The sequence below is a fragment of the Anguilla anguilla genome, chromosome 7, assembly GCF_013347855.1.
Source record: "Anguilla anguilla isolate fAngAng1 chromosome 7, fAngAng1.pri, whole genome shotgun sequence".
Lineage (NCBI taxonomy): Eukaryota > Metazoa > Chordata > Actinopteri > Anguilliformes > Anguillidae > Anguilla > Anguilla anguilla.
In genome coordinates, this window is record NC_049207.1 from 3687359 (window position 1) to 3714018 (window position 26660).

The following is a 26660-nucleotide window of genomic DNA, read 5'->3' on the forward strand; positions in this document are numbered from 1 at the left end:
TCTATCCATCTCTCTCTCACACACACACACACACACACACAAAGTGTGGAGGTTAAAATGATCCAATCCAAATTATCGTTCAATCCAACAATTAGGAGGAGTGCGACATCTGCCGGCAAAACTAGCTCATACAAAGGCGCAAAAAGTAGGCAATTTCATTTTTATCGGTAACCGTTTATGGTATTCATAAATAGCAATAGTCACAGTAACCGCAAAAGTAAAAAAGGTTGATACGTTTCTCTAAACTTCTTTGCACGGGCACAGCAGATGTCTTTGTAATTTTCCTGCTTTTAAATGGTTCATGGTTTAGTCAGTGAATTATGGTCAATAACAAAATATGTATGCTCATATCTCCTTCGAACAATAATGCATGTTAATTGTAGAAAATGACAAGGCACACACAGGATATTATTTTTTACATACACGTACTTGCACATGCGATGTTCTTTATCTTTATGGAGAGCATATTTCTTTTCTGTTGTTCCACGCATAAAAATCGCACAATCGCTTTTAGCTGTGTATAATGTATGCAGCCAGAATTATAACGTGACAGATCAATTAACATTATAGGAATGATTTACATATGCTTTATGGAGTGCTCTATTTTTAAGTACAGAGTATGATGGTTATGTAAATTTCTCATACATGTTGATTTAAGGCTTTGTTTCTTTGATGTGAAATAACATTTGAAGAAACCAAACAAGAGATGACATGGTAAGACAAATAATCAGCCAAATTACATGAAATATAGGAACACTTTTGCAATAGTACTTGTTTAATTTCAGTGAAACATATTGGTGAAAGTTGTAACAGTAACGACATTATTATGACGTAATGGTTTTTATTAATTTATTTTGTTTTTACAGTCTGGTAAAATACAGTATGTTCGTAAGCCTACGCGAGTACCTTCTTTTAGGTGTTTTGATACGACCACATAGCGGCATCACGTGGTATAAGAATGTATTACAACTGCATTGTGCACTAACTCGAAATTCAGAGGACATGGAACCTGTGCTGAAGGATGGATATCATCTCAGTCGTGGGCGGGGAGTTCAGGTCTCTTCCCTTAGCATCTGGCTCCCCTATAATTCCAACCCTGTGGTACATTCTCGCATAAAAACTATGCTACTCCATGCTCAAACAAAAATATTTAATTAACATTTCGCTCCATTATTAATTTAGGTGACTGGCTGTGCATTATATGCATTTGCGTTTCACCACCTCAAAAATACGACAGGAGGTTCGGTGGAAAGGAAGGCAACATCCCTTACTCTGTTGCTGTATTTTAAATAACCCTTACTCAATTGTAAAATTCTCTAGGGAATGGCTTTGCAGACAAGATAAAATTCTTTGAACGGTACAGGGAAGCTATGTAATTCCATAAAATGTTAAGGCTATACAAACTTCTCCAGCATGTCACAGCGGACATGATGTAATTGTAAAAGCAATGCGCACGTTCAGTACGGGATCGCACATGGTTCGAGTTCTGTGGTTCGAACCGTTTCGAACGTGGCTCACTGTCATCTCCGGTTTGTTTCTCTGAACAAGAACCCTTGCTTCCCATAATGCTCAGCGAGGTTTAACGGCAAGATGGCTGACGCTATGGAGGAATACGAAAAAGAAGCTGGCTGTGTCCCTATTCTCCACCCAGAGGTGAGTCATTTGGCCATCGAGCAAGGCTGAAGGACTAGGGCACTTGGGGCGTGCGGTGTTACAAGATAACGAGCAGGAGTCTTTGCGTTTTGTTTGTGTTCCTTGCACATCCATATTTCAGCTGGAAGGGGGGACGAAAATCACCAGTTATATCTGTCAGGTTGTTTGTTATAAGGGGAAATTTGAAACGTTATTGGAGGATGGAGACATTAATTCGACGTCAACCATTGTAAAATTGTGCATTGACATGCAATGCGTTGGGAAACATTGGCACCGTTTGGGGGAAATGGTATAGCATTTATCGTATCGATAATGGAAACCCCTAGCTAGTCTATCCAGCTAGCTCACGTTGGAGCTAGCTAGCTACATTTCACAACAAGAAATTACCTATGCGGCTTCCGAAAAAGGCAAGCAGCAGTGATTAGGAGTGGACCGATTTTTTGGCGATGTGATTAGCATAACGGGAAGGTAGCATCACTTTAATGTTATCATCTGTGCACGTCATTGTAAAGGAACGTATAACAGTATCATAACCACCCGCCTCATACTGTAACTTAACTGTTTCAACCGCAACGAAATGGCTAGCTAGCTTACCGTTAGCTATCCAGGTAGCTGTAAAGAAAACAGGCCCGGGCAGTCTAGAAGGCTACCCTGCTGAAGTTATTTCATTAAGATATATCGATACCTGGTCATGCACTCATCGTTATCAGAGCAAGTCTGTTATTTATGAATGAATATCTAGTAAATGGTTGCTAATACATTATTACATTGACATTTAATGTTATAACGGGCAGAGCTCACTACAGTCAAGACTGCCAAGAGGCTTTTCTTACTGTTGCTGGGACGAGCTCGTATTCAAATCAATCAGTTGTTTTTTGGGGAGTGAAAAACTAGCTAACAAGCTTGCTAGCGTTTGACTACCGAGGTGCTAAATGTTAGCTATCTATCCGGTGATCCACCAGTAAACGCTTGACAATAGCGCGGCAGGTGGGGCCAAAATGCAATGACCTTAGCAAGAGTAGCTATCGATAGCTGTTCCTTGATTTCTGACCACTTAAGCTTGACCCCATAGATTGATGTTTTACTTAAACGAATCATTGGCATTAACAAAGAACCAAATGAAGTCGTTTCCAACGTTACAAGTGCTGGATGTAGTTTGTAAATACCGATGTCTTCCAAAATTTTGTTTATTATTATCACCATTGCTTATGCATTTTGGCTGGACCTTTATTATGGTTGACCGACATAGCTTACTTTTCTTTAAAAATAAAAATAAAAAACATTTACCCAACTCTTAATTAAATTGAATTATACTGCATTGTGTTGTAAATATGTGGACTTCGTGTATGTGTGCGTGAAAGTGGCAGTATTTTCACCGCATTGCATTTCTGTAGGGGAGCAACTCAAGGGCAAGACTGGAATGCCTCCTCCAAGAACTAGCCTAACCCTGTAACTTTCTTGTGGTATGGACAATCAATTTCCTGACTGATTAATCAGTAGAACGGGTTAAAGATGCCCAAACAAGGATTAAAAAAAAACTCTATATAGTTGTTGGAGAACAAAACAAATCCATTAAGAATTGTGTGTCAAATATATGTGCTTGCAAAGCATGCAATTTCGTGTCCATAATCAACTATCATATTTTGCACCCCTAAACCTTTCTTTGTGAAAACAGCAGACTCACAGTAGACCACATCTCATCCATTATTCACAACTAACAATCTCTTCTTGTGGCCTAGCCTGCTCAGCCACCTGGAAGGCCTTTTTGTTTTTCTTCTTCAAGAATCCGTGTTATGCATACAGCAGAACTCAACTGTATATACTTTGTTTTGTCTGTTCATTTCTTTCCACTGAAACACATGCAATACATCGTCGTATCAAGCAATTCAAGCCTCGCTCACAAGGCAGTGGTAAATGAGTTTGTTAAAGCGAGCACTTTGGGACCACACAGGCATAATTCAGTAGAGTTTTATTAAAGACGAAGACCATCTCCTATTGTTCTCCAGCAGTTCTGCTTGGTTACTCATTTGATGATCATTCTTAGTCAAACAGATTGAACGTGGTGTGGAATGAATGGGGGAGAATATGTGAGGTGAGGGGTGAGGAGGGGGCATTGTCTAACTGAAAATCAATAACATGGCTGACATAGGCTAATGTTATTTGTTATTTTTATTATTTTAAAAATCAATACAAAAAAATTGTTGTTACCGGCTATATTAAAAAAGCGGGAATGAGGCCATACAAACAAATATGCTGTTCCACATTTGCTTGAGTATTCGGTTGATTGTTTTACTGCTTAAGGCTGCATTTTGAAATCACGAATGTCTCCCACCTATCCCAGACCGAAGTTCACCCGCCAAGAGTTTTATTGCGGCAAGTGATGCATAGAAACCTCATTTCCCACTGAGGTTCCTAAACCTCCTTGGCTAGCTCAGGCTGCTTCAGAATACCTCCATGGGTTGGGCCGCATGCCGTGAATGCATTTATAGTGCCTGGGGTGAGGCGAGTTAGATTGTTGTGGAGCAGGGATACAGTCTCATGGTAACTGTAGCGGTGGTGGGGAAGACGCATTGTCTGTAATGGGATCCAGCTTTATTCTCCATTGAAAATTTTCACTCTACCGTCGTGGCTAAAGATAAATAGCCTACATTTTTTATTAGTCAGTGTTGATTGGGGAGGCATAGTAGCGTGCAAGCTAGCCCATTAGCTGCACTAAAACAATGCAACATGGCAAGATGCTATTGATCAAGCTGGTGACACCAGGATTGCTTCATAAATAAAATGGTAAAAAAAAGTAAATTTGTAGCTAACTAGCGATATTTACATTGTGAAGATTGTAAAAATGGATTTAGCTTGGCACAGCAAGTCTTTGTGATTTAGATATCATTTTGTATTTCCTTGTCTTGATGGAAGTTAAAGTATTAGGCAATTCCACAAGCTAGAAGCAGAGATTGCAAAATGAAGCAGGACGGATGAGGAAGGATGTATGTTGGGTTTTTTCCTGCATGCAGCGCTTACACATTTCCGTCAGATAATGTTGGGAAAATGAGGTACTGTACGTTCTCTTGACTCATATTTAGTTATTCATTAGTGTGGTCATTCTGATCAGTTAACCCTTTAAACAACAGTAGCGTATGTCCCCACTGTTACAGACAGCTAAAAGACTGGGAATCCTTTGTGGAATTGTGAAGAAATCCCAACTGCACGTTCTCTCTTGTGATTAAGTCAGTGGTCTCCAACCCTAGTCCTGGAGAGCTCCAGGGTCTGCTGGTTTTTGTTTTCACCTTAAAACCAGCACCCAATTGAGACCCAGGGCACCAGGTGAGTTGAGTTAACTGTGTAATCAACTGCTCTAATTGATTCATGAAGTGCAGAGTCACTATGAAAACCAGCAGACCCTGTAGCTCTCCAGGACCAGGGTTGGAGACCACTGGATTGAGTCCTGTTCCGTTCCTCAAGCTCATTGGTGTGTTGGCCTAATGTGTGTCATGTCTCCAAGCAACAGTCCACAGTGTGCAATGTGTTCTGTCATTTGCTAAATTCTTGTCACTGTCCTGCACCTGTAAAGACTTGTATTTGATCTCAGACTGCTGGAGCTGAGCTGTTTCTCAGCTGCCCAGAGGACCTTATTTGACACAGAAAGTCCGTTCCGCTCTCGCGGCACACTGGAGACGTTGTAGCGTCGGTGAATTATGAAGATGCTGTATGCCGTTGTTGAGAGGGGACAATGGGGCCATTCATTGCACATGCGAGCTACTGTTGATAAGAACCTTCAAAGGTCAGCCGACATCAAAGCTCCTCTGAAATCAAAGCTGAAGGTCATGTTTTTTTTTGTTTTTTATTTCACAGGATAAAAAAGAATACTTTGTGAAATATTAAGTTGATTAATGTCATTTGGTTTCATCGGTGCTTGTACCACGGTACCGTGGCAACATTGATAATATTGATTAAAAAATAAACATACACAGCCTACATCAGACAGCACATACAGCACAGAATTTAATTGATTAGCCATTAGTAACAAGTATAAGCCTTCAGGCTGGAGGGCACTGTGTAGAATTCCAGAACACAACCTCCCGAAACTCAGGTTAGGTTTGCTTGAAATCCTGAGAGATTGAGCCTTGACCCAGATAACCCTTTTCACAGCTGTAGGCTTCGTGCTTGCATGCGTGTAGGTTACCAGATCCCCCTCAGTGAGAGAGTAAAGGCACTCCGAACGCTGAACTCCAATTACATTTCTCCTGGCCTGAAATTGTAATTAGTCTAATTGATGATGACTGAGAATCGGGCCTGCCTCTTGAGGCCTAAAGGTCACCTGAAGGTCAGAGAGACGCAAGCGAGGGCCATGTACTGTTTTTTTTTTTTTTTTAATATATCAAGCCTTTGCACTCTAAGTGTTTCTCCCAGCCTCGGCCAAAGAGTTATGAAAGCACTTATGAACAATTCCAGCGAAGGCCATTCTCATGTTATTCAGCTCATGAATATTCACAAGCAGACAGCCCCAGCTACTGAATTCAGCTGGATTTGTTCAAGCAGGGCTGCCCAGCCCCGTTGTTGGGGATCTACCATCCTGTAGGTTCTCATTTCAACCCTAATCTGACACACCTGATTCTACTAATTAGCAGCTCAATGAGATCTCTAGCTGTTGAGTGAATTGTGCTTTGTTAGTGTTGGAGTGAAAATATAAAATCGCAAGTGCACATGTGGCTGCTTTTTAATAGACATACATGGTACAAACACACATTTATAAAAGAAGCAGCACCACAGTGGTGGATGTTTAACTGGATTATCGGAATGTAAGAGTACCATTTTTTGTATTTTCAAGGCCTCTGTTGTAGCTCTTTAGGTTTTGGACTGATAAACCTGTTATTCTGGTACGGGCTGAATTTTCCTGTGCTGTCAGGGTGTTTAGAATTCTCTGCGTTTCAGTTAAGGCCAGTTTCTGTGATGAAAGCAACCCATTGTGTTTCAGGAATACAGCCCATGCACTGCAGTGGTTTGAGAAGTAAAAAAAAAAGACTTTGCTAGCCTAAAATAGTCTACATAGGGTGTTGGTCAATTTCTGGCAAGTGGCTGACACTGTGGTTAGACAGCTATATACTATAGGGCATTAGTGGGCCTATTGAGATAGAGCCTAAGATTGTAGAATTGATGGCTCTTGCATACTGGTGCATACTAGACGACTAGGCAATTCAGGCGAGGTCCATGCCACAGATGCCCAGACAGATGAGAAAGAGGTGAATGCAGTGGTCAGCAGTGTCACATGCTGCAGACGGGCCAATGAGAGAGAGAGCTGCAGAAACAGAGGACCCCTGAGCGGAATGGAGACCAGCACAGTTTAAGGAGACAATTTTTTAAAAAGACAGAAGTCAAAATTTGCTTTAGCAGCAACTTGCAGAATCACATGGGGTTGTGTTCAGTGCACTTAAAAACAAAGGAGTTCAGGGCTTAAAATATTTCATTTATTTCATCAACAGGCCAAAATTTCATTGGGTACCAAGGCCAAATCAACTGGTAGAAGTCCGAAATTGGATGTGAGGGCATCTGCACCAAAATGAACAATATGAAAGCACTTATTTCCTTCCTGCGATCATCCGTCACAAGAGAACAAGGCATACAGCTCTGAAAACCGGACCGCTGCGTCACCGAAACCTTCGTCTGGGCAAAATGTCAAACGCGAAAAAAACAAGACGAGTTTCTAATTTCCAGACAAAAAACACCGAACGGTTTCTGTTACCCGTTCCGGCGGAATGGAGAGAGAGATGTTTTTGTTCGCGGCGGCTCGTCGGGGGGGGGGGGGGGGTTAATTACCACCGACCCGGCTTCAGTGCGGACGGTAAACGAACGCGGCGGCGGCGGCCCCGCTTAACTTCCTGTTGCGTGCTAATAAGCGGAGCGCTGGCTCGCCAGGCCTTCCTGTCTCCGGGGAAATGAGGCTCTGATGTGCCGTGGGCCCGGAGCCCGAGCGGCGCGGAGATTTATTATTGAATTTGTGTTCCGCCTCGCCCCCCACCCCCACCCCCCCCCCCCCCCCCCCCACCCCCCAACCCCGCAGGAAATCAAGCCTCAGAGTCACTGTAACCATGGCTACAGCGAGAGCGTGGGCCGCAAGAGTCACGCGGACGACTACAGCACCTGGGACATCGTCAAAGCCACACAGTGAGTACCTGGGGCCACCTCGCGGGGTTTCAATCTGCCAGCGTTTAATTAGGTCTGACGGGTCTGCCAGCGTTTAATTGGGTCTGACAGCAACCGAAAAGCTGAGCATGTATTGCGTAATGGGTGGCGGCGTAGTGCAATGGGTGAGGAGCTGGTCTCGTAACGTGAAGGTTGCTGGTTCGATTCCCGGGTGTGCTTGTGTGTTTGTGCGTTGAATCTGTCGTCATGTGACCGGCCTGTTCTGCGGCTCAGGTACGGGATTATCGAGCGCTGCCGGGAGCTGGTGGAGGCGGGCTACGACGTGCGGCAGCCGGACAAGGAGAACGTGACTCTGCTGCACTGGGCAGCCATCAACAACAGAGTAGAGCTGGTCAAGTGAGTACTGTGCCTTACTCACACACACACACACCATCAACAACAGAGTAGAGCTGGTCAAGTGAGTACTGTACCACACACACACACACACACACACACACACACACACACACCATCAACAACAGAGTAGAGCTGGTCAAGTGAGTACTGTGCCTTACTCACACACACACACACCATCAACAACAGAGTAGAGCTGGTCAAGTGAGTACTGTACCACACACACACACACACACACACACACACCATCAACAACAGAGTAGAGCTGGTCAAGTGAGTACTGCACCACACACACACACACACACCGTCAACAACAGAGTAGAGGTGGTCAAGTGAGTACTGTACCTTACACGCACACGTGTGCACGCACACACACAAACCATCAATCAATTTTGTTTTGAACTGTTTGGCGATTCCACAGTATAACTCCCTTAGTCTTGGCCTACACAAAGAAAAAAAACCTTCCTAATCTATTCTGTGAGTAATTTCAGTACACACTCATATTTGGATTGTGCCGTGTTTTGGCTGATTTTGTCGACTGATCAAACCGTGCTAGTAGAGCAGCACTTCTGAATTCAGCCGTATGCTGTTCAGAGAGTATTGATTAACTGACGCCTGGGTGTGAATGCTTCTCCTTTTCTGCAGTTGGATAAAGTTCTGTAGTGTGTAGTTATTGGCTGTTTGGAGCCGTATTTCAGTTCCTGCACATGTAGAATGCTCATGGTGCTAGCGTCTGCGCGAAGCCCGGCTTTAACCGGCGTTCCCTGGCTCCTCGTCACTCGGGACCGGCGTTCCCGGGAATCTCGCGGGCGTTCGGATCGCCGGTTTGACGGTGCCCTGTCTTCGCAGGTACTACATATCGAAGGGCGCCATCGTGGACCAGCTGGGGGGCGATCTCAACTCCACGCCGCTGCACTGGGCTACACGGTAAGAGCCAATGGGCCTCCATCACAAAAGTGTTATTAAATTCACCTTGATTTTTGTTCTTAAAAATGGAGGTGATTTTGCTCAGCAGCGATAGTGAGGCATTAGCGGTTAGCGTACGTGCACCCCTCTCTCTAATGACAGACAGACTCTGAGGGGGGGACACAGTGCCCTCTGTATTTGGGGGGAGGGGCGAGGGGGGGGTGACGCTCGTCCGTTTGAAGATCCCTCCAGCTGCATTATTTATTTGCTCAGTTGTCGTCCCCCCCCACCATCCCCCCACCCCTGGGCAGCTCGCCTGGGGCTCGCACAGCTTCCTGTGGAAATGGTACACAGTCAGCCTGTGCGGGAGAAGCCGAGGGGGCGTGGCTTACTGCAGTACGCGTCAGCAGTCGTACGCAGAATGCGGGGCGTCCCCCCCCCCCCCCCCCCCCCCCCCCCCCCCCCCACTTTCTCCTCCTATAAAACTGCGTCAGTTAAGGTCAAAGGTTGCCATTTAAATACATGGCCTTAAAGAGCCTAGTATTATTTGGCACTGAGGTTTGGCTACCAACACAGTCAGCCAAGCTGTGCATTTGAAACTGAGGCTTGAAGGGCTCATGCAATGACTGCTTTTGTTGCTTTTATAGTCTTTGTTTTTGGGGCATTTTGGGGGCATTTCTGACGGAGTGCTCGTCTCTCCCCCGGCCTCTCCAGACAGGGCCACCTCTCCATGGTGGTGCAGCTGCTGAAGTTCGGGTCGGACCCCGCCCTCATCGACGGGGAGGGGTGCAGCTGCGTGCACCTGGCCGCGCAGTTCGGACACACCTCCATCGTGGCCTACCTCATCGCCAAGGGCCAGGTAGGCACCGTTCCCCATTGCGCCACCCGGTGGCCGGAGGACTGCGGTGCGTCGCTGCGGCTACGGCTGGGGGTGACTGTAGGAAAGAGAAGGAAATCAGTGCAGTCAGTTCAGCACACAGGACTTCATTTTCCTTAGGAAAAACACTGTGGAACACTATCCGGTTGCCAGAATATCTTTTGTTTATGAGGTCTGTCATCAGTTGTGCATAGTGCCCAAGGCCTCTGTGTGTGTGTGTGCAGGCATGTGTGCAGTCCCACGCGTAATACGCTGTAATTTTCTGGAAAATTCTGCTCCTTTCCCTGAAAAGCAGTCCCCAGCCGTGTTTGGCACACTGGTGAAATGCTCAGCCCGTCCAGTAACAGCGTCTTCGCTGTGTTTACTGAGTCTGGGACCCCGTGCATTAGCTCCAGTCTGAGATCTTTCCGGTCGGTATGCGCTGCCCAATCCAGTTCAGTTTTGCCCACCATCGGTTTGAAATGGCCTCCATTTGAATGCACACCGCCCCCCCGCCCCCCCACTTGCGTCCCTGTATGCGCTTACCGTCGACTTCGCTTCAGGAAGATAATGAGAACAGAACCAGCTGGAGGCAGGAACTGAACAGAAACAAATTAATTTGACTTTGCTACACTATTTTCATTTGGATGTTGACTTGCCAATGCTGGCAGGTCGTCTTTGCCTTTGATCAGGATCTGGACGATGAATTAAGCTATGCTGAACGTGCGTCATCCATCTGTGTGTCTCCTGCGCACAAACAGACGCTAGCTTTGGTGCATCGGCGTAATGAGATCTCTGCACTGGCTGCAGCCATTTTAATGGAGCTGAGACCGCGGTTCTGTGCTCATTATCAGTGCGATGAGATGATTATGGAGCTGGTTTTGTACAGGACGGGGTACAAAGATATGAAGAGCATCAGCAGCGGACTCCAGCTGTGTCGTTTCCCCAGCGACGGGGCTGCGATGGCGATTATGTCGGGCTGGATAGTGTCCAGTGAGGTGGCGGTACGGCCCCCCGAAACGCAAACGCAGCAGTAAACCACACAGGCCGGTCCCCCACCCCACCCCACCCCCCCACACACGCACACACACACACAATCACTCACACACACACACACACAAGGGCACTTAAAGGAAACAGTTGTGGTCAGCAGGTAAGAGTCACTGGAGAACTTTGAACACCGACATCGATATGCAGCAGGGCTCTCACACACGTCAGTGTGGATACGACCCGTTAACAGGTTAAGTAGTTACATTACTCATCTACGGTCACGGTTGAGCTGTTAATATTTTTGTGTCCACCAGGGGGAGCCATACCATACGTTTTCATGGTTTCTTTGAAAACCTTTTATATCTCCCAGTATGTTCCAATGTCCCTGTACAGCATCAGCTGGTATTTGTGTGTTATCAGGCCCAGAGTTGTAAATCCCTTCAGTTTTAGCTTTTGTGATTGGTTGTCTTGAGCCTCAGTGTCTTTTTATATGCGTTGGATAGTAATGTACTTTGCCAAGTGAAGCCCGCAATATTATAACTTTGTTGATTGTTTTTCTGTCTTAACCCCCAAACCCCACCCCTTTCTTCTTTCCCTCGGCAGGATGTGGACATGATGGACCAAAATGGCATGACTCCACTGATGTGGGCAGCGTACAGGACACACAGGTGTGTGTGCGCGTGCATGCGTGCGTGTGTGCATTTCTCTGTAACCTACAAAGAAATCTACTCACACTAACCTTCAATGGGAGCCACTGAGCATGAGGATTGGGGTTAAATTCAATGATCCTGGGTCACCAGGCATAGCAGAAAAGTATTGCAATATAAGTTGTTAATATTATGTCCACCAGGGGGAGCCATAGCGCACATTTAACCATGCACATTACAACTTCTCTAGTTGGTACATGTGCCATGTACTGCATGTACAGAGAACGCTGACTCAGTAACTGGTCACATACCCTTCAGCTGTAGTAGAAATGGGCTGTCCTGCAATACCAGTTCCCGTCTGACAATGATGCCATCACTGATACAAGCACCAGCTGCTGTCCGATAGTGATGACATCACTCATCATTCTGTTTTATTTATTATATAACTATAACAAGTGGTACTGTACTGTCTGCCCACACTATGACTAGACCTGCTCCTGATTTCGACACGACCGCACGGGACCTCAAACCAAACATGCACGCGCCCTTATCGGGGCCCTACCGCCTCCACTCCTCAGTGATGTCATCGCTGTCTTAACGGCTCCGTCTCACCCCCCCCCCCCACAGCGTGGACCCCACCCGCCTGCTGCTGACCTTCAACGTGTCGGTCAGCCTGGGGGACAAGTACCACAAGAACACGGCGCTGCACTGGGCAGTGCTGGCCGGCAACACCACCGTCATCAGCCTGCTGCTGGACGGCGGCGCCAACGTGGACGCGCAGAACATCAAGGTGAGCCGCCGCCGCCGCCGTCGCCACGGAGACCAGCGGCCTTCCTCAGAGGCCGGTCACCCGTCTGCTAGGCGGTTTAGCTCGTCGTTCCCTGCTCTCGCTTGGGGTTCTTTATTTGTGTTAACTACTTGCTTACTAGTGGCATGCCATATTAAATGGACCTCAAATATGACCCTTCCCTTTCCAGAGGACCTGTCTTTATTCCAAGGCTGTGGCCAGGCTGGTTGAACAAGGTCCAGTCAGGGGCTAGAGAACATGGCTATCCTAAAACTTGGTCATGGTGTAAAACGGCTTTGCACGTAGAAGCTGATTTATTATTTTTTGACATTGATTTCATTCTTAATTTCCACAATTTCCCATGAACTGTTCCTCTTGTCAGTAACAGCCTCCTCTGAATGCACAAATAGTATTTATTTACTGTGTGCAGTGGGATAAAACTATACTGTTCTGGTCTTGATGAAAGCCACATTAACCGTCCACCGGTTGCTTACATAGCGAGCTTTGTTTCAGAGACCGGCAGGCTGCTACCAGAGATCACAGGGACGGGGTTAAAAGCGCCCGCCCCCCCCCCCACCCACTTTCCGCCCCGCGTGGGGTGTCCCAGCGGCCCCACATCTGAGGCCTTGCCAGAGACGCGATCGCTCCTCTCGTGTCGTTTCAAACCCCACAATTCCTGGAAACAGATGCGCCGCTCCGCTTTTTAATTTTTTTATTTTTGAAACTATAAATATTCCGCGAGTTAGCGGGCGGAAGCTGGACTCACGGACGGTGCTCTGTAGCGCTTCGGCTCGCGGGCGGGGAACGCAGCCCCAGGGGCATTCTAAAGGAGCGCGCCGTTCTCTGGGATGACCGGCGGGGGGGGGGGGGGGGGGGGGGGGGGGGGGGGGGGGGGGGGGCGGGACGGGACAAGATCACGGCGACCGCGTCCTCAGTCACGTCCCCACACAAACGTCTCTGAGAGGCTTCAGCCCTGAATGAAAGAATGTTTTTTAAAAAGAATATATATATATTTATTTATTCGGCGCGTCATTGGGCCATTCCGCCCGGCGCTTTGAAAACGGATTTGAACAGCGAGCGCGGCGATGGTGATGGCGATGGCAGCGGCCGCCGGCGGAGATGACAGTTATAAGCCACCGCACGGAGATGACTCGTGTCAGACGGACAGTGCGCTCTCTCTCTCCGCCTTACCCACGCCCGCTCATCGCCGCAAACATGGGGGCTGTTTCCTTAACACGTCTTCTGAGAGAGATGTGAGAGGGAAAAGAAAATACACCATTACAAAGCGGGGCGGCGGGATAGTGAAGTTGGAAGCGCGATTGAAAAGGCGGTTGGGGATTCTTTACTTTGGAACCGTTATCGTACGCTTTGTCATCTTGATGCGATTAAGTCCCGTAGTGGTGGGGGGGGTGGGGGGCTGTGGATCTCTAAAACGGGGACGCCCGGCCGGATGTTTCGATGTGTGACTGCTTTGATAGCTCCGTGTCCCCGGGCCGGTTCCCCAGGGTGAGACGCCGCTGGACCTGGCCAAGCAGAGGAAGAACGTCTGGATGATCAACCACCTGCAGGAGGCCCGGCAGGCCAAGGGCTACGACAGCCCCTCCTACCTGAAGAGGCTGAAGGGGGACAAGGTACGGACGCTCCCCGCTTAACAGGCGCGTCGTTTTGGAGATCGAAGCTTATCTTAATTTGATGCGTAATGACGTAATGCTAAAGTCAGTGAGGGTTTGAAAACGAAGGTCGTGGAGGCACCAAGAAAGAATCTGTCTGTCTGGCTCGCCAGACCCTTTTCTGAATGCTCGTTCGACCAACCGACACTGCATTACTGGTATTCTGCAACCTCCAGAGCGACTTACAATGCAAATACAACATTTAATTCTGTCGTGACACAATCATCGTCCCTTTCTAAAGTAAGTGGGTTTGGCTTACACCATAAAATGCATCACTATATTTTAAAATAATCCATATTTTCAAGATGGCTGTAATTACAAAGGGTGTTCGTCCCAGACGCGACCAGTCACGTAGCCTAACCGCAGGTTTAGCTCGTGTTGTCACATAATAGCCCCGCGCTGTCATTACCGCGTCTCTGACGCCGCGGGTCCTTTGTCTCAGAGGAATCCCTCGCTCACTGTGAAACGCCCGCTGCCGGGAGATCGCCGCTCTCTTGTTGACGTCGCCGGCGCAAAAACGGTCAATTTAGCTTCCCGCCGAACGGCCGCGGGAAGCAGCCTTTACACCGGAGTGGTGATTAGAGTCCGATCCCGTCTGTGTGTGTGAGAGCCGCCCGCCCGCTATCCTTTCACACTGTGAGCCTGGCTGGGAAGGCTGATGGCGGCCGCGGCGGGAAGTAAAATGGCGGTCGGAACGTCGCCGGTGCGGGTGGCGACTGGAGGCCACTTGTGTGGCCCGTAGACATGGAGATCTGCAGTGCATGCTGGTTAATGTGCAAATCATTTTGCTAAAGGGCAGAACTGATTGGATATTGGGCAGGAACATGAAATATTGAACAAAATAGCCAATTTTTACTTTATAGACCTATTGTTTAGGTTCTGTGTACTGAAGGATGCATCAGAAACATGAAAAAAAAAATGAATTTAGTTTGAAGAAGTAGGTTTGAATGCCATGACTGAAGATAACAGTTTTTCCCCCTCTGCCTTTCACCAAACACCCCCGTCCCCTCCCCTAACAGGACTTCAGGCAGAAGATGATGTTGGGCACGCCCTTCTTGGTCATTTGGTTGGTGGGCTTCATCGCGGACCTGGACATGGACTCCTGGCTGATAAAGGGACTGCTGTACGGGGTGGTGTGGATAGCGGTGCAGTTTCTCTCCAAGTACGTGTTCATGGCCGTGAATATCTCTTACAAAATGAGTACCTTATCGGACCTGCGTTTTGTAGTTGTCCCAATGACCTTCGGTATGCACTTGTTGTACTTCGCTTTGGATAAAAGCGTCTGGCAAATAAATGAAACGTAATGTAAATGAAATGTACTTCTGTCTGTCTGTCTGACTTCCTGTCTGTCTGTCCAGGGCCTTTTTTGACCACTCCATGCACAGCGCCCTGCCCCTGGGAATCTACCTGGCCACCAAGTTCTGGATGTACATCACCTGGATCTTCTGGTTCTGGAACGATATCCTTTACCTGCGAGCGGCCCCCGCTCTCGCGTCCCCCCTCACGGAAATCTCCACCTCCACTTCCTGCCGTGCAGCGCCACGGAGAGTTTGAAACGCGGCGGGAAAGGCGTAGGTCTGAGCGCGACGTTGGCACGGCGACGGCGTTTAGGCCAGCCCGCGTCGCGTCTGGGGTAATGACACGGTTCGGGGAGGCCATTGTTTTCTGAGCTTTGTCTCTGAGCAGGCTTCCAGATGGCGGGTGTGGTGGCTGTGGGCCCATGCATGTGATTCACTCGAGACCTGTAGCAATAGTATGTCTTTACAATCAGCCAATCAGTGTCTGAAATGGGGTAAACACAGTTTACTCTCGTCCACTCACATTTTCCCACAGGGACTTCGTTTGGTTTTATCAGGAAAGGCATTTGGCCATCAGTTTCAAGTCGTGAGTCGCTGATTTCTGTCGGTAACCGAACGCAGAGAGAGAGAGAGAGAGAGAGAGAGAGGGAGGTCAGGCTTGATGAGGGTCCCTGTTTACGATCTTTAAAAAGTTACTGTGCCGCTGGAATCCCGCTGTCTCTCAGCGAGAGCACACAAACACCGCAAAAACGAAATCAAAAATCAAACGCCACAGCGGACTAGCTTTGAGCTTCAGCAACACGAGAAACGAGCGGAAGGATTCCTAATCCCCCCCACCCCCCCATTCGAGAGCGTGAATCATCTGTTTTTCTCTCTACTCTTTGTTCTTTATTTTTTGAGAGGAGATGTTTTTTTTTCCCCCTGAGTGGTTCGCCCTCTAATTAGCTGTTTGTAGAAAGACTGGTTTGGTTTTTTCGTCAGTGCAGTTATGCCTGGCTTTGAGGGGCACAGGAAGAAGAGTCGATGCTATTGATGGTGTTGTCAGCTCTGCACATCAGCGTAGAGAGAGAGGCCTTGGCCCATCACACTACACTGTGTGTGCAAGGCATGATGGGACAGATCGCCCAGCGAGGTATAAATCCCATTTATATCCCTGTGGTTTGACAGTAAGTCATGGGGACTGGGGGGGGGGGGGCATCTTGTGTAATTGCTTCTGTTACTGCAAATGACGTGAAAGATTAATTGTTTTGCGGGGAGTTGGGCGGGGGGGGGGGGGGGGATTGTGAAAATCTGTCTACAAGCCCACTGCAGACACAACTTTAACCAGATTAATGGAATTCTTACATGTTCAATGCTCAGAGTTTTATATTTGAAGTATGTTCTTTGTTACGAAGGGAAAAATCAGTCTAGCAGAAAAAGGTTATTGTCAAGTGAATGTTTCCTGATATCAGTTTCGCCACATACTCCTCAATGGTTGTTGTTCAGCCAAAACGGAAAGCTAAAAATAAAATATAAACAACAATAACAACAATAAATAGTGTAATTGGTCAACAGTCCACAGGGCTGTATGGCATCAGTTCAGTATTAAAAGCAAGCATTGTGACATTACCTCAATTTCTTGCTTTTTTTTTTTTTTTTAGGGGTTCGGGCCTGGTTATTTTTTTACTAATTTTCTTTTGTATTTCCACTGTAAAGCATCTCTGTGACAGCGTCTCCGTAAAAAAGCACTCTATACAAGAAAATCTGACCTTTAACTGATGTTAATTTCAGTTACCAGCAGGTGTGCAGCTAGCTTAGCTTTAGCGTTTATGAGTCATTACAGCCTGTGACACGCAGACGGTTAGCGGTTTCAGGTGGACCTGCTAATTATACCGCGTACGGAACAGGTTCAGACGGAAGGCATTTGTTCCCTAAACGCAGTTAAAACATTTTGAAAGCCCCTGTAATTACAAAGTTAATTGTGGAAAATGAGGTGAAAATTGGTTCTCTGTGTTTGGTGAATGGGCCTCTGACGTTGAGAGAATTTGGAAGGTACGCAACGTTTGACACATTCACCACAATCGGATTCCTGTCCTTCTGTGAATTGGCCGTATCTGAGGGGTACACATTTCAGCCTGAGAGTTTGGCCAGTTCGGACCTGATTTATTTATCCGTATATTCAAAGAGGGGAAAATGGTGGCTGTTGGAATCCAGCTGACGTGTTTGGGCTACCGTGGCAGCTGCGTGTCGTGAGGGAAACCTCCAGCGTTTGAGGGAGAGGCTCGATGTGGAAACGTTTATCGACAACAAAGTTTTATAATCGCACGTCAAGCTTGGAGGCTTATCTGCTCAGGAAATCCAGTACACGTTGCTTTCCGCTTTCTTCCCAGGGGTAAAATTACTCAGTTTAAAAAAAAAATACATGTTTAACCGGACAAAGTTAATCGTGAACACCTTCTGTTTTATAGTGAGGCCAAAGGTAGATGAGAAGGAGGAGGCAGTAGAGGAAAGAAATCAGGCAGTTCAGTAGCGCAAAAGGTGGAAATATTCTTTGCTTGCATTTTGAGGCATATGGCTCAGTTCCTACAGATAACAGTGTGTACAGTACAGTTCCTCAAAACGATCGTGCTTTGGGAAGAGCCTTCCCCTCTGTTCGGCCGCCGTAACTCTCGATCTGTGTTTGCATTTGTTGGCGCATATCCAATGCTGTCTGACAATCTTCATTATATCCTGGGCTTTTCTTTTACAGTAAATGACTTTTTCTCAGCAGTTCAGTTCCAATGCAGAACTCCCAAACTGTCTCCTGTTTTAAAAACAGCCCTTGTTAAACTTTTCTGTTGGCAGTTGGAAGATAAGTTAGGAGTTCCGGTCACTGGCTGGCTGACGTGCGAGATCCTAGTCCGGATAACTTTGCGTCATGTTCACAGAGACGTCTGAAGTGCTTCAGTTCCCGGGCTGTCTTCAGCAGCGGCCCCGGGGGGACGAGGGGTTTGGGGGGGTGGGGAGGGGTTGGGGGTTGTGAGCGGATGATGTCGTCCCGTGGGGTGTTTTTTTGGCGCGGGCAGGCGGGGGCAGGCCTCGTGTTCGCGGCAGAGCGAGGACGCCCCGCGGCGGGACGGCGGCTGCCCCGTCTGACCTCGTCAGGGCGCCGCGAGGCCCGCCTGACGGACGTGCTGACGGCTGAGCTTCGTCCCGCGAGCGATTGCGTCGTCTTTCCCAAACTCGCGGAGAAAAAGAAGTCTGCCTTCCTGTGCGAACTTCAGCCGTTTCACACGCTGTGTGTGGAGCTTCAGAGCGAGAAGCAGGGATGTCTTTCTCTTTTACTAGAGTTGGTATTAAACACAACAGTGTATCTAAACTGCAGTAATTGAGAAATACAATCCAAATAGGCAATGTAAATAAAGCTAATCGGTGCAAAATTAGCCACATCTTAACACACACAGCTTAATGTGTCACCTGTGGTGGAATCACATTCTCTCCGATACCTGCCTACGAAATCATACAAAGTACTGTTAGGATGCAAACTTAATTGTGCATGAACACATACATTTGTATTTGCATTGGTTCTTAATGTAAGAAGCTTAGGTGGGTAAGGGTAATGCATTGTGCATGTATGATACGGTAGTTTAGTTTGTTGCAGTATTTGGCGTGGGGAAATGCAGTTCTTCAGAGAGAGCTGTCTGCTGCTGGGTCGGGTCGGTTCTGTTCCTGTGACCTCACGCCCGCCATGCGGACCTGAGCCGGTCTGCTTCCTTAACTCCTCCCACATCTCCCCTTCGTCACCATTCACCTGCCCTTCATCCTGAACAGCGTGGCGCTCTTCTACAACTTCGGGAAATCCTGGAAGTCCGACCCGGGCATCATCAAAGCTTCTGAGGAGCAGAAGAAGAAGGTAATAAACTTAAGGGCGTTTGTTTGTTTGTTTGTTTGTTTACTTGGTAAAGCCAAATTAACAGTGGTGTTCATTTTCTGTTGCAAAAACCTCTAATTGTAAGTGACAGTTATATCCATGATAAAGGGTAATTAGAAAGACAGCTGCTAGTTTTGTCAGTTATTTTTCAGGTTGTGTGTTGTGTTCAGAATGCTTCAATAATGTTGCCTGCCTGAAGAAGTACCTGTCTGTTTCATTTTAGCATCCGCCACAACAACAACAACAACAACATTTCAATTTTTTTTCTCCTTCCAGACAATTGTTGAACTGGCAGAGACGGGCAGTTTGGATCTGAGCATATTCTGCAGTACTTGTTTGGTAAAGACCCTAATTAACATGTATTTTTTTGAGAAAGAGAGAGAATTTTCTTAAGATGATTAGATCCTCAGATAAAGTACTTTATTTTTCACACAGAAGTTTAGTTTTTATAACGTACGGTTACGTTTGTCTTCCAGATACGGAAGCCTGTGAGGTCCAAACATTGCGCTGTGTGCAATCGCTGTATTGCCAAGTTTGACCACCACTGTCCCTGGGTAGGCAACTGTGTAGGTGAGTAACTGGGGCATTTTTGTATAACACAGCACTCAAACACTGCCAGTGGAGTACTCACAAGCAGCTAAACCTCCTCCCGTCATTATTCAGTCCCCTGAATTACTCCTGAATTAGCCTGGGATTCTTGTCCCCTGAACTACTCCTGAATTAGCCTGGGATTCTTGTCCCCTGAACTACTCCTGAATTAGCCTGGGATTCCTGTCCCCTGAATTACTCATGAATTAGCCGGGGATTCCTGTCTAAGCAGGAGCACACGGCCCTGTTTAAGAATACCTCACTCCAGAATTCATTAGCAGACTGGCACATTGAAGCATACGTGGGATTTAATTTAAGAGGTTAACCACCGTGAAATTTATGTTTTTTTTTTTTTTTTTTGCTTCACGGTATAAAGGCATTGAAGGAGGAGCAGACGCCGCTTTAGCAAATGTTTGTTCATAGTCCCTGAAAGAAGGATAATTGAGGAAATTGATTGCAGAGGGGTTGCTTGTGCCCTGTGTTGTGGAAAACGATCCCCAAAGAGTCCCTTTTAAACGCGAGTTTCACACCACGGGCTGTGTGATTTCCTGCGTCCTGCAGGGGCGGCAGTCTCTCCCTCTCCCTGTGGTCCTCTGCCTCGTTTGGTAGCTGTTCATAGTGAATGCAAGAGGGAATCGGGGAAAGGTGAGGTGTTGCAGGGATGGAGAACGGTTTTGAAGGAAGAATTCTCGGTTTTGGTCACTCGTAAAGGGACTCAGAGCTTTGAGTCACACAGTCCAGTTTGAAGGCTTAGTCATGCTGTATTTAAACCGCTCTCCTCGATTTATTGCAGAAACCCTGAAACACGTCAAACTCACTATTTAGCCGCACTGACAAACGTTTTCGACAAGTGTCTGCAAGCTTTATAAATTATTCCAGCGACTGGACTTCTAGTTCTGTGATCTGCCGTCAAGAAATCCAATTAAGCAGCGTGCCTTGCAGGCAAATAAATGATTTTAGTTTTTTTTTTTTTACATGCACTCAATATATAATGAGAATTTGACTGGAGGGCTACATTCTGTTGTCCAGTGTGCAGGTTTCCATACGGTATTTAGACAACTTTGTATGATTCCATGAATACTAAATCTAAATCCAACATTTGGATTGTTTCCTCATTTTTTTCCCCCCATAATGTCTGTTAAGAGAATAAAGATTGATGTCTGACTGTCCACCACATAAGCTGACAAGGGTTTTTTTTTCCATTGTCTGGCTTTTTGACAATAAAACTTTTTCCTCTCTGAGGAGAGGAGCCAGGCCAAAGTGGGAAAACGGCGAGATACAGAAAAGAGACCCGATTCACCCGTCTTTTGTGTGTGTGTGTGTGTGTGTGCGCGTGTGTGTGCGCGTGTGTGTGCGCGTGTGTATGTGCGCGCCGTCTTTAGGAAGTGGGAACCACCGCTACTTCATGGGGTACCTGTTCTTCCTGCTCTGCATGATCTGCTGGATGATCTACGGCTGCATCTGCTGTAAGCGACGCCTCGTTGCCTCGTTCTGTTACTGTGTCTGCATTCTCCCTCCAACTGATGTCCCCCTCCTCTCCTGTTATGCTGCACATCTGAAATGGGGAGTAGAGTATGTGCTGTGGGTGTATAATTAACTCAATAGAAGAATTAAGACATGGGGAAAATAATAATAATAACGTTTCCGCTCCACTCCGTCCCAGATGGTGAGCAGGCCTGTAATTTTCAGGTTGTGAAGGCCAAGGCCGCTACTGCAATGCAAAGTAGAAAGAATTTGGCAAAAGCTCAAAATAAGAAAACCAATTCTTTGGCAGTAATATTGTCCTAGGCCATAGTAGGAAGGGAAATGTATTGGTAATCACCTTGAAGAACAGTGTGAAAACATGCCCTGTAGACCTGTCCATTCATAGCATCTGCCCATATGCCCCCCCCCCCCCCCAGACTGGAGAATCCACTGTGCCACCACTTACACCAAGGACGGCTTCTGGACCTACGTGACGCAGATCGCCACCTGCTCGTCCTGGATGTTCTGGATGTTCCTCAACAGCGTCTTCCACTTCATGTGGGTGGTGGTGCTCATCATGTGCCAGATATACCAGGTGAGTATCCGCCACAGACAGGTGACTGATCTGATTCCAATCTCCAGCGCTCAATCAACAATCTCTGTCTCTGTCTTTACGCACTTTCGCCAAATTCATGCACCCTGACCTGTATTTGTCATTCAAAAATGTGCTCAGGACTTTTCTGGGTGTGGTGTTCTTTTCTGTGTGGTGAGGGGTGGGTGTGGCCGCAGAGCTAGCCTGCGAAGAAGTCCAGATACAGCGAAGCAAAAAGACAAGCTGACACAAGTTGGAACCTTGGAGTTGCTTTTCCCGGGTGGCGTCTGCTGAAGTTCCCCAAGGGGATTAGAAGCGACTCTGGATCCCCATTTAACACAAGCTCTCTTGCTCTCGTTACCGTTGCTCACAGACACCGAATTCCTCAGACACCATCGAATCTCATTAAACCCTGTGCCTTGAAGCTTGCATATACCAGTGGGTTGCTGGGTTTGTGGGGACAAAACTCCACCCAACCATGCAAGAAAACAGGCTCCTGATCCAAGCTTTTGTACACTGATACTGCTGTTGGCATTCAGCTCCAATAGATGACATGGCTCATGGTCTTCCTCCTCCTCTCCCCAGATCGCCTGCCTGGGTATAACTACAAACGAGAGGATGAACGCCAGAAGATACAAGCACTTTAAAGTTACGTCAACGTCCATAGAGAGTCCCTTCAAGTGAGTATTTATTGGAATGGGTAAACAACAGACGATGAGGCAGTCCTCCATTTTACAACAGGTTTGCCCACATTCCTCTGTTCCAGTCAACACTCCAGCACAAACTCATGTTGTCCAGTTCAGCCCAGTGCTTTTTGCAACAGAATTGAGGTGCTGCTCATAGAGAAGAGTAGGTCACTCTTGTGATAGTGCTGTAAGACCTTACACCCTGTTCTTTCTGTGTTCCTTCCCCCCCCCCCCTCCAGCCACGGATGTTTCCGGAACCTCATAGACTTCTTCGAGCTGCGCTGCTGCGGCCTGTTTCGGCCGGTGGTCGTGGACTGGACCACGCAGCACTCGATAGACTACGACCAGACGTCCGGGTCGGGCTACCAGCTGGTGTAGGACGTCCGAGGAGCGGGGCCCGGCCCGGGGGACCGCCACCCGCCCCTCTGGGGGGGGGGGGGTCAGCGGAGACGAGCATGCTGTTACAGGACACGACGACACGACGCCACAAACCCACGCCCGGAACGCCGGAGGCACCTCCCTCTCCAGATCTCCTCGTTCCCCCACCGTCACGGACAGCGCGCACCTGCCAGCTGTGTGGGGCAGGAGACCCAGGAGGGAGGGGAGGAGCCAAAAAAAAAGGGATTTATTTGTCCTCTGTATGGGGAGGCATGCATTGCAGCACACGTATGCTTTGTTTTATTTTAATTTTTTTTTGCCATCAATTATCGTGTTCCCTTCGGTTTTTTTGTTGTCCTTTTAAATGGTTTTTAAATATTTTATGCCTGAAGTTCAGTGGGAAAAAAATATCCAAGGAAGCTCTAGGAGACTTGCTTCAAGGACGGTGTGCAGTATTTTGCATAACAGACTGCCTTTTGGGAGGTCCGGGGAACAGGGCGTGTCTGGCTGAGGGTTCTGTTTTTATGCAGTTTCTGGTGAGGCGAGGAAGTCTGGCTACGGTTATGTGGGGTCAAGCAATTACCCCCAACACACAGTGCAAATGAGTCTCACCAATACTGTGGAGTTCAGATAATAATGTGACAGAAGTTAGAAATCGAGGATGTGGTTCGTTTTTTTAGAGTACTCTTTAGAGGGCAAAACTATGAGGGAGTGCAGGTGTAAGTTATAAAGAAAAAAGAGGAAAAAATAATGTCTTGTATATTTATTTAAAAATATTTTTTATAGACAAGTGAAGTCATGGTACCATCTGTTTTATGTTAGTATTAATTTTAATATTTTACTGTGAAAACATCCCTCCTAAGATCGAAAATAACTTGACAAGGTGTATGCATATATGTGTATGCACGTGTGGATGTGTGTGAGTTTGTGTGTGCAACACACACACACACACAAAGAGACATTATATATACAAATACATTTGTTTGCATGTGCATATCAGTATGTTGTGCATAGCTGCAAACATACTGACGTGACTACACTTTTGTTCCGATGTTCATTGTGTCAACACTCAAGAACCACATAATTTTATGGAATGGTGGTAAGTTTACAATTCCACGTTTTTATTTATTTTTTGTTTGATTTTTGATTTTGTGTCTTTTTTCATTTGGCTGCACGTTTGCCTGATTGTACGATGCACTGATTACCTTCCATTACTTCCGGGAAACACTTCCATGCGTTTACAGAGGCGGGAAGCCCTAGGCGGGACGTCCGAGGCGTGATGTTCAGTGGACACATCACGGCTGCCAACTCTTGTCTTTTGTTCCTTTTTTTTTGTTCCATTTAATTTTCAGTTGTTTTTTTGTTTTTTTTTTCAGAAGAATGAACTGTAAGCAGCAGCTCACAGAGTTCATACCAATGTAAAGAATGTGTATCTGTACATAAACTACCCCCCCCCCCTTCTGTGAGTGACCTTCGTCAGTGTTAGCTGAAGCTGCTCATTTTATGTTCGTCCCCAACAAAACCTAAAAGTAACCTACAATACAACTGTGTGACTAGCTTTTAGTAACGTCTAACACTGCTGTGCAATAAGCGTTCAACCCCCAGGCACTCTGCATGTGCGCCATGTTTGGAAAGCGGGTTTTTTCTCGTACACGGCAAAACGTTCTGGTTTTAGTCAACTCTTCGGTCCCGGAAGGACTGCGGCGTACTGCTCTTGGACTAAAATCGTGTCATAGCGTGATGTACTCAGATTTAAATGCATTCTTATCACAGTTGACTTCACGGAACGTTTTGCTGTGGGCATTTGTCACACTCAAATCTGTCTGATGGCTGCCCCAGACCCCTCGTCTGAGGGAGCCTAGCGTCTGTAAATAATCACTGTCCAGTAGCTGCAGCTCAAGCTCCCCCCTCTGTAGGAGTACGTGTCACAAATCATGCAGGTGCAGCTAATTTGCAAGCGCCTGACGTCAGCTGTCCCCCCCTGTTCCAGAGGTGTAAATATATTTGAATGTTCTGTATGGAGGGGGGGGCCGAAAAGAACAGCTGTGGCCATTTTTTATTATTTTAGGGTCGATGTTGGATTCTTTCATGCCACTGGAGGTCCAAGGCTGCAAAGAACGTCATAAGGGAAGCAAGATTTTTTTGGATCTGTGCATTTGATTCCGTCCTCCAAATCCCGCCCTCCTGCACTTGTTGCAACGTTCTTACAGGCCACTGGAGCCTTTTTAAAGTCAACCGCGCAGTCTGTAATGTATGCAGTTCTCCATTTTGTAGCCCTGTCTCTTGTAGGGTTTATGGGATGCGCTCAGTCCTCCACCCAGGTCCTCGAGAGCCTCAAAATGACAAACTCAACCACCTCAGACCTGGAAACCCAGCTGAGGTGAGCTAACGGTCCATCAGCTGCTTTGATTGGTCAGTTACGTGCTGAGTGACAAGCAAATCAACCTATCCCGTGGCTCCTCAGGCCTGGGTGGGAGGACCCCCGAGTTGAGAGCTAAATGACTATCAGACGCAATGCAGATAGATATTCCCTAGTAAAATCCCTCTCTCCACCCGAAATGGCAGAAGCACATTAAACTGAAAGATGATCCACCTCCAAATGCTGCCTGCGTATGCCTTTATACAGGTTCATTACCCACATGTTCTCTTCAGACACGTACTGGGCATGGTAGAATTTTATTGGGTTTCATAAAACGTTTAAAATGTTTTCAATAAAAACGTTTAAATGTGAAAAAAATCCACGAAGATCCCCTTGTTTTATTTTTAAGCATGGTGATTCAACAACAGCAATATTGGAATTGGTTGCATCTGAAAAATAACTCAGAAGTTGATGCGCTTGTACTGAACAGAACTTTGAACTTTAAAACCTGGACAAGTAAGACCAAGACCAGTAAGCTTTCATTGATGTCCTTTGTGTGTCTGCACAAATATTTTATAACGTGAATGTTATGCTCAAAGTCGGCATCAAAACACAGCATCTAGACCAAACATATCTGAGCAGCAAAAGACCCCATGTTCTTTTCAAGGCTCTTGATATGAATAGTGTACTCTCCAGTTCTTCTGCTCTTCCCTTTTGTATTTTTAAAATTTAGCTCCTGTCCCCTTCAGTACCTTACGATCTTGGTTCCCACCCCACCTCTTTATGTGTAAAATTGCTTTAGATCTAGTTTTTTTCCCCCCTTAACACATTGTGTACCAACATATTGGGGCGAAATGTTATAACTGACTGGTTTGATTTAACAGGTTGCTAAAATAAATACGACCTTACCATGCAAGTGTTAGACTGATGTTTGGATGTGTTCCATGGCTGACCTCCCCAGAGAATGCAAGTGCTGCTGGGAACTGTAGTCAGTGTTGGCATCTGGGAACTGTACCATGGGGAAGATATGAGATCCACTGAACTAGAGTATCATATAGATGTTAATTTTTGCGACTCAAAAAAATGTTGGATCTGATGAGACCATGGATGGCATGCTTCAAGCTTTGACATGTTTGAGTTTTACATACGAAGTGTTGGGAATCCAAGCAACGTCATGACAAACGGATCCAATCCTGTACTTTGGAATGGGTTTATTAATTTCAATGTGGAAAAACTGAAATTTTTTTTTGTACAGAAATCCCAGCTCCCAGCATCCCCCCTCCCCTTCCCCCCACACACACACTCCCAAAAGCAAACGGGTTTCACAGTAAATAGAGAAATTTACATAGGCACGTTTTTCCGAGCG

The 26660-nt window shown here is 46.7% G+C and overlaps 1 protein-coding gene across 2 annotated transcripts; it reads left to right on the plus strand.

Annotated features, from left to right (window-relative positions):
• The first annotated feature begins 1498 nt into the window (after nucleotides 1-1498).
• Nucleotides 1499-25627, plus strand: zdhhc17 (zinc finger DHHC-type palmitoyltransferase 17). 2 transcript variants are annotated; one of them, XM_035425977.1, is made up of 17 exons: nucleotides 1499-1653; nucleotides 7709-7812; nucleotides 8065-8187; nucleotides 9034-9111; nucleotides 9805-9949; nucleotides 11540-11604; nucleotides 12211-12373; nucleotides 13876-14001; nucleotides 15060-15202; nucleotides 15399-15499; nucleotides 19085-19209; nucleotides 19504-19566; nucleotides 19704-19797; nucleotides 21198-21281; nucleotides 21717-21874; nucleotides 22457-22551; nucleotides 22797-25627. In XM_035425977.1, exons 1-17 carry the CDS (start codon nucleotides 1591-1593, stop codon nucleotides 22933-22935), a joined length of 1869 nt encoding a protein of 622 aa, XP_035281868.1. In that variant the 5' UTR covers nucleotides 1499-1590; the 3' UTR covers nucleotides 22936-25627. The 2 variants fall into 2 exon arrangements, with proteins under 2 accessions (XP_035281868.1, XP_035281869.1); XM_035425978.1 differs by lacking the exons at nucleotides 1499-1653; nucleotides 7709-7812; nucleotides 8065-8187 and adding an exon at nucleotides 8436-8457.
• The last annotated feature ends 1033 nt before the right edge of the window (nucleotides 25628-26660 follow it).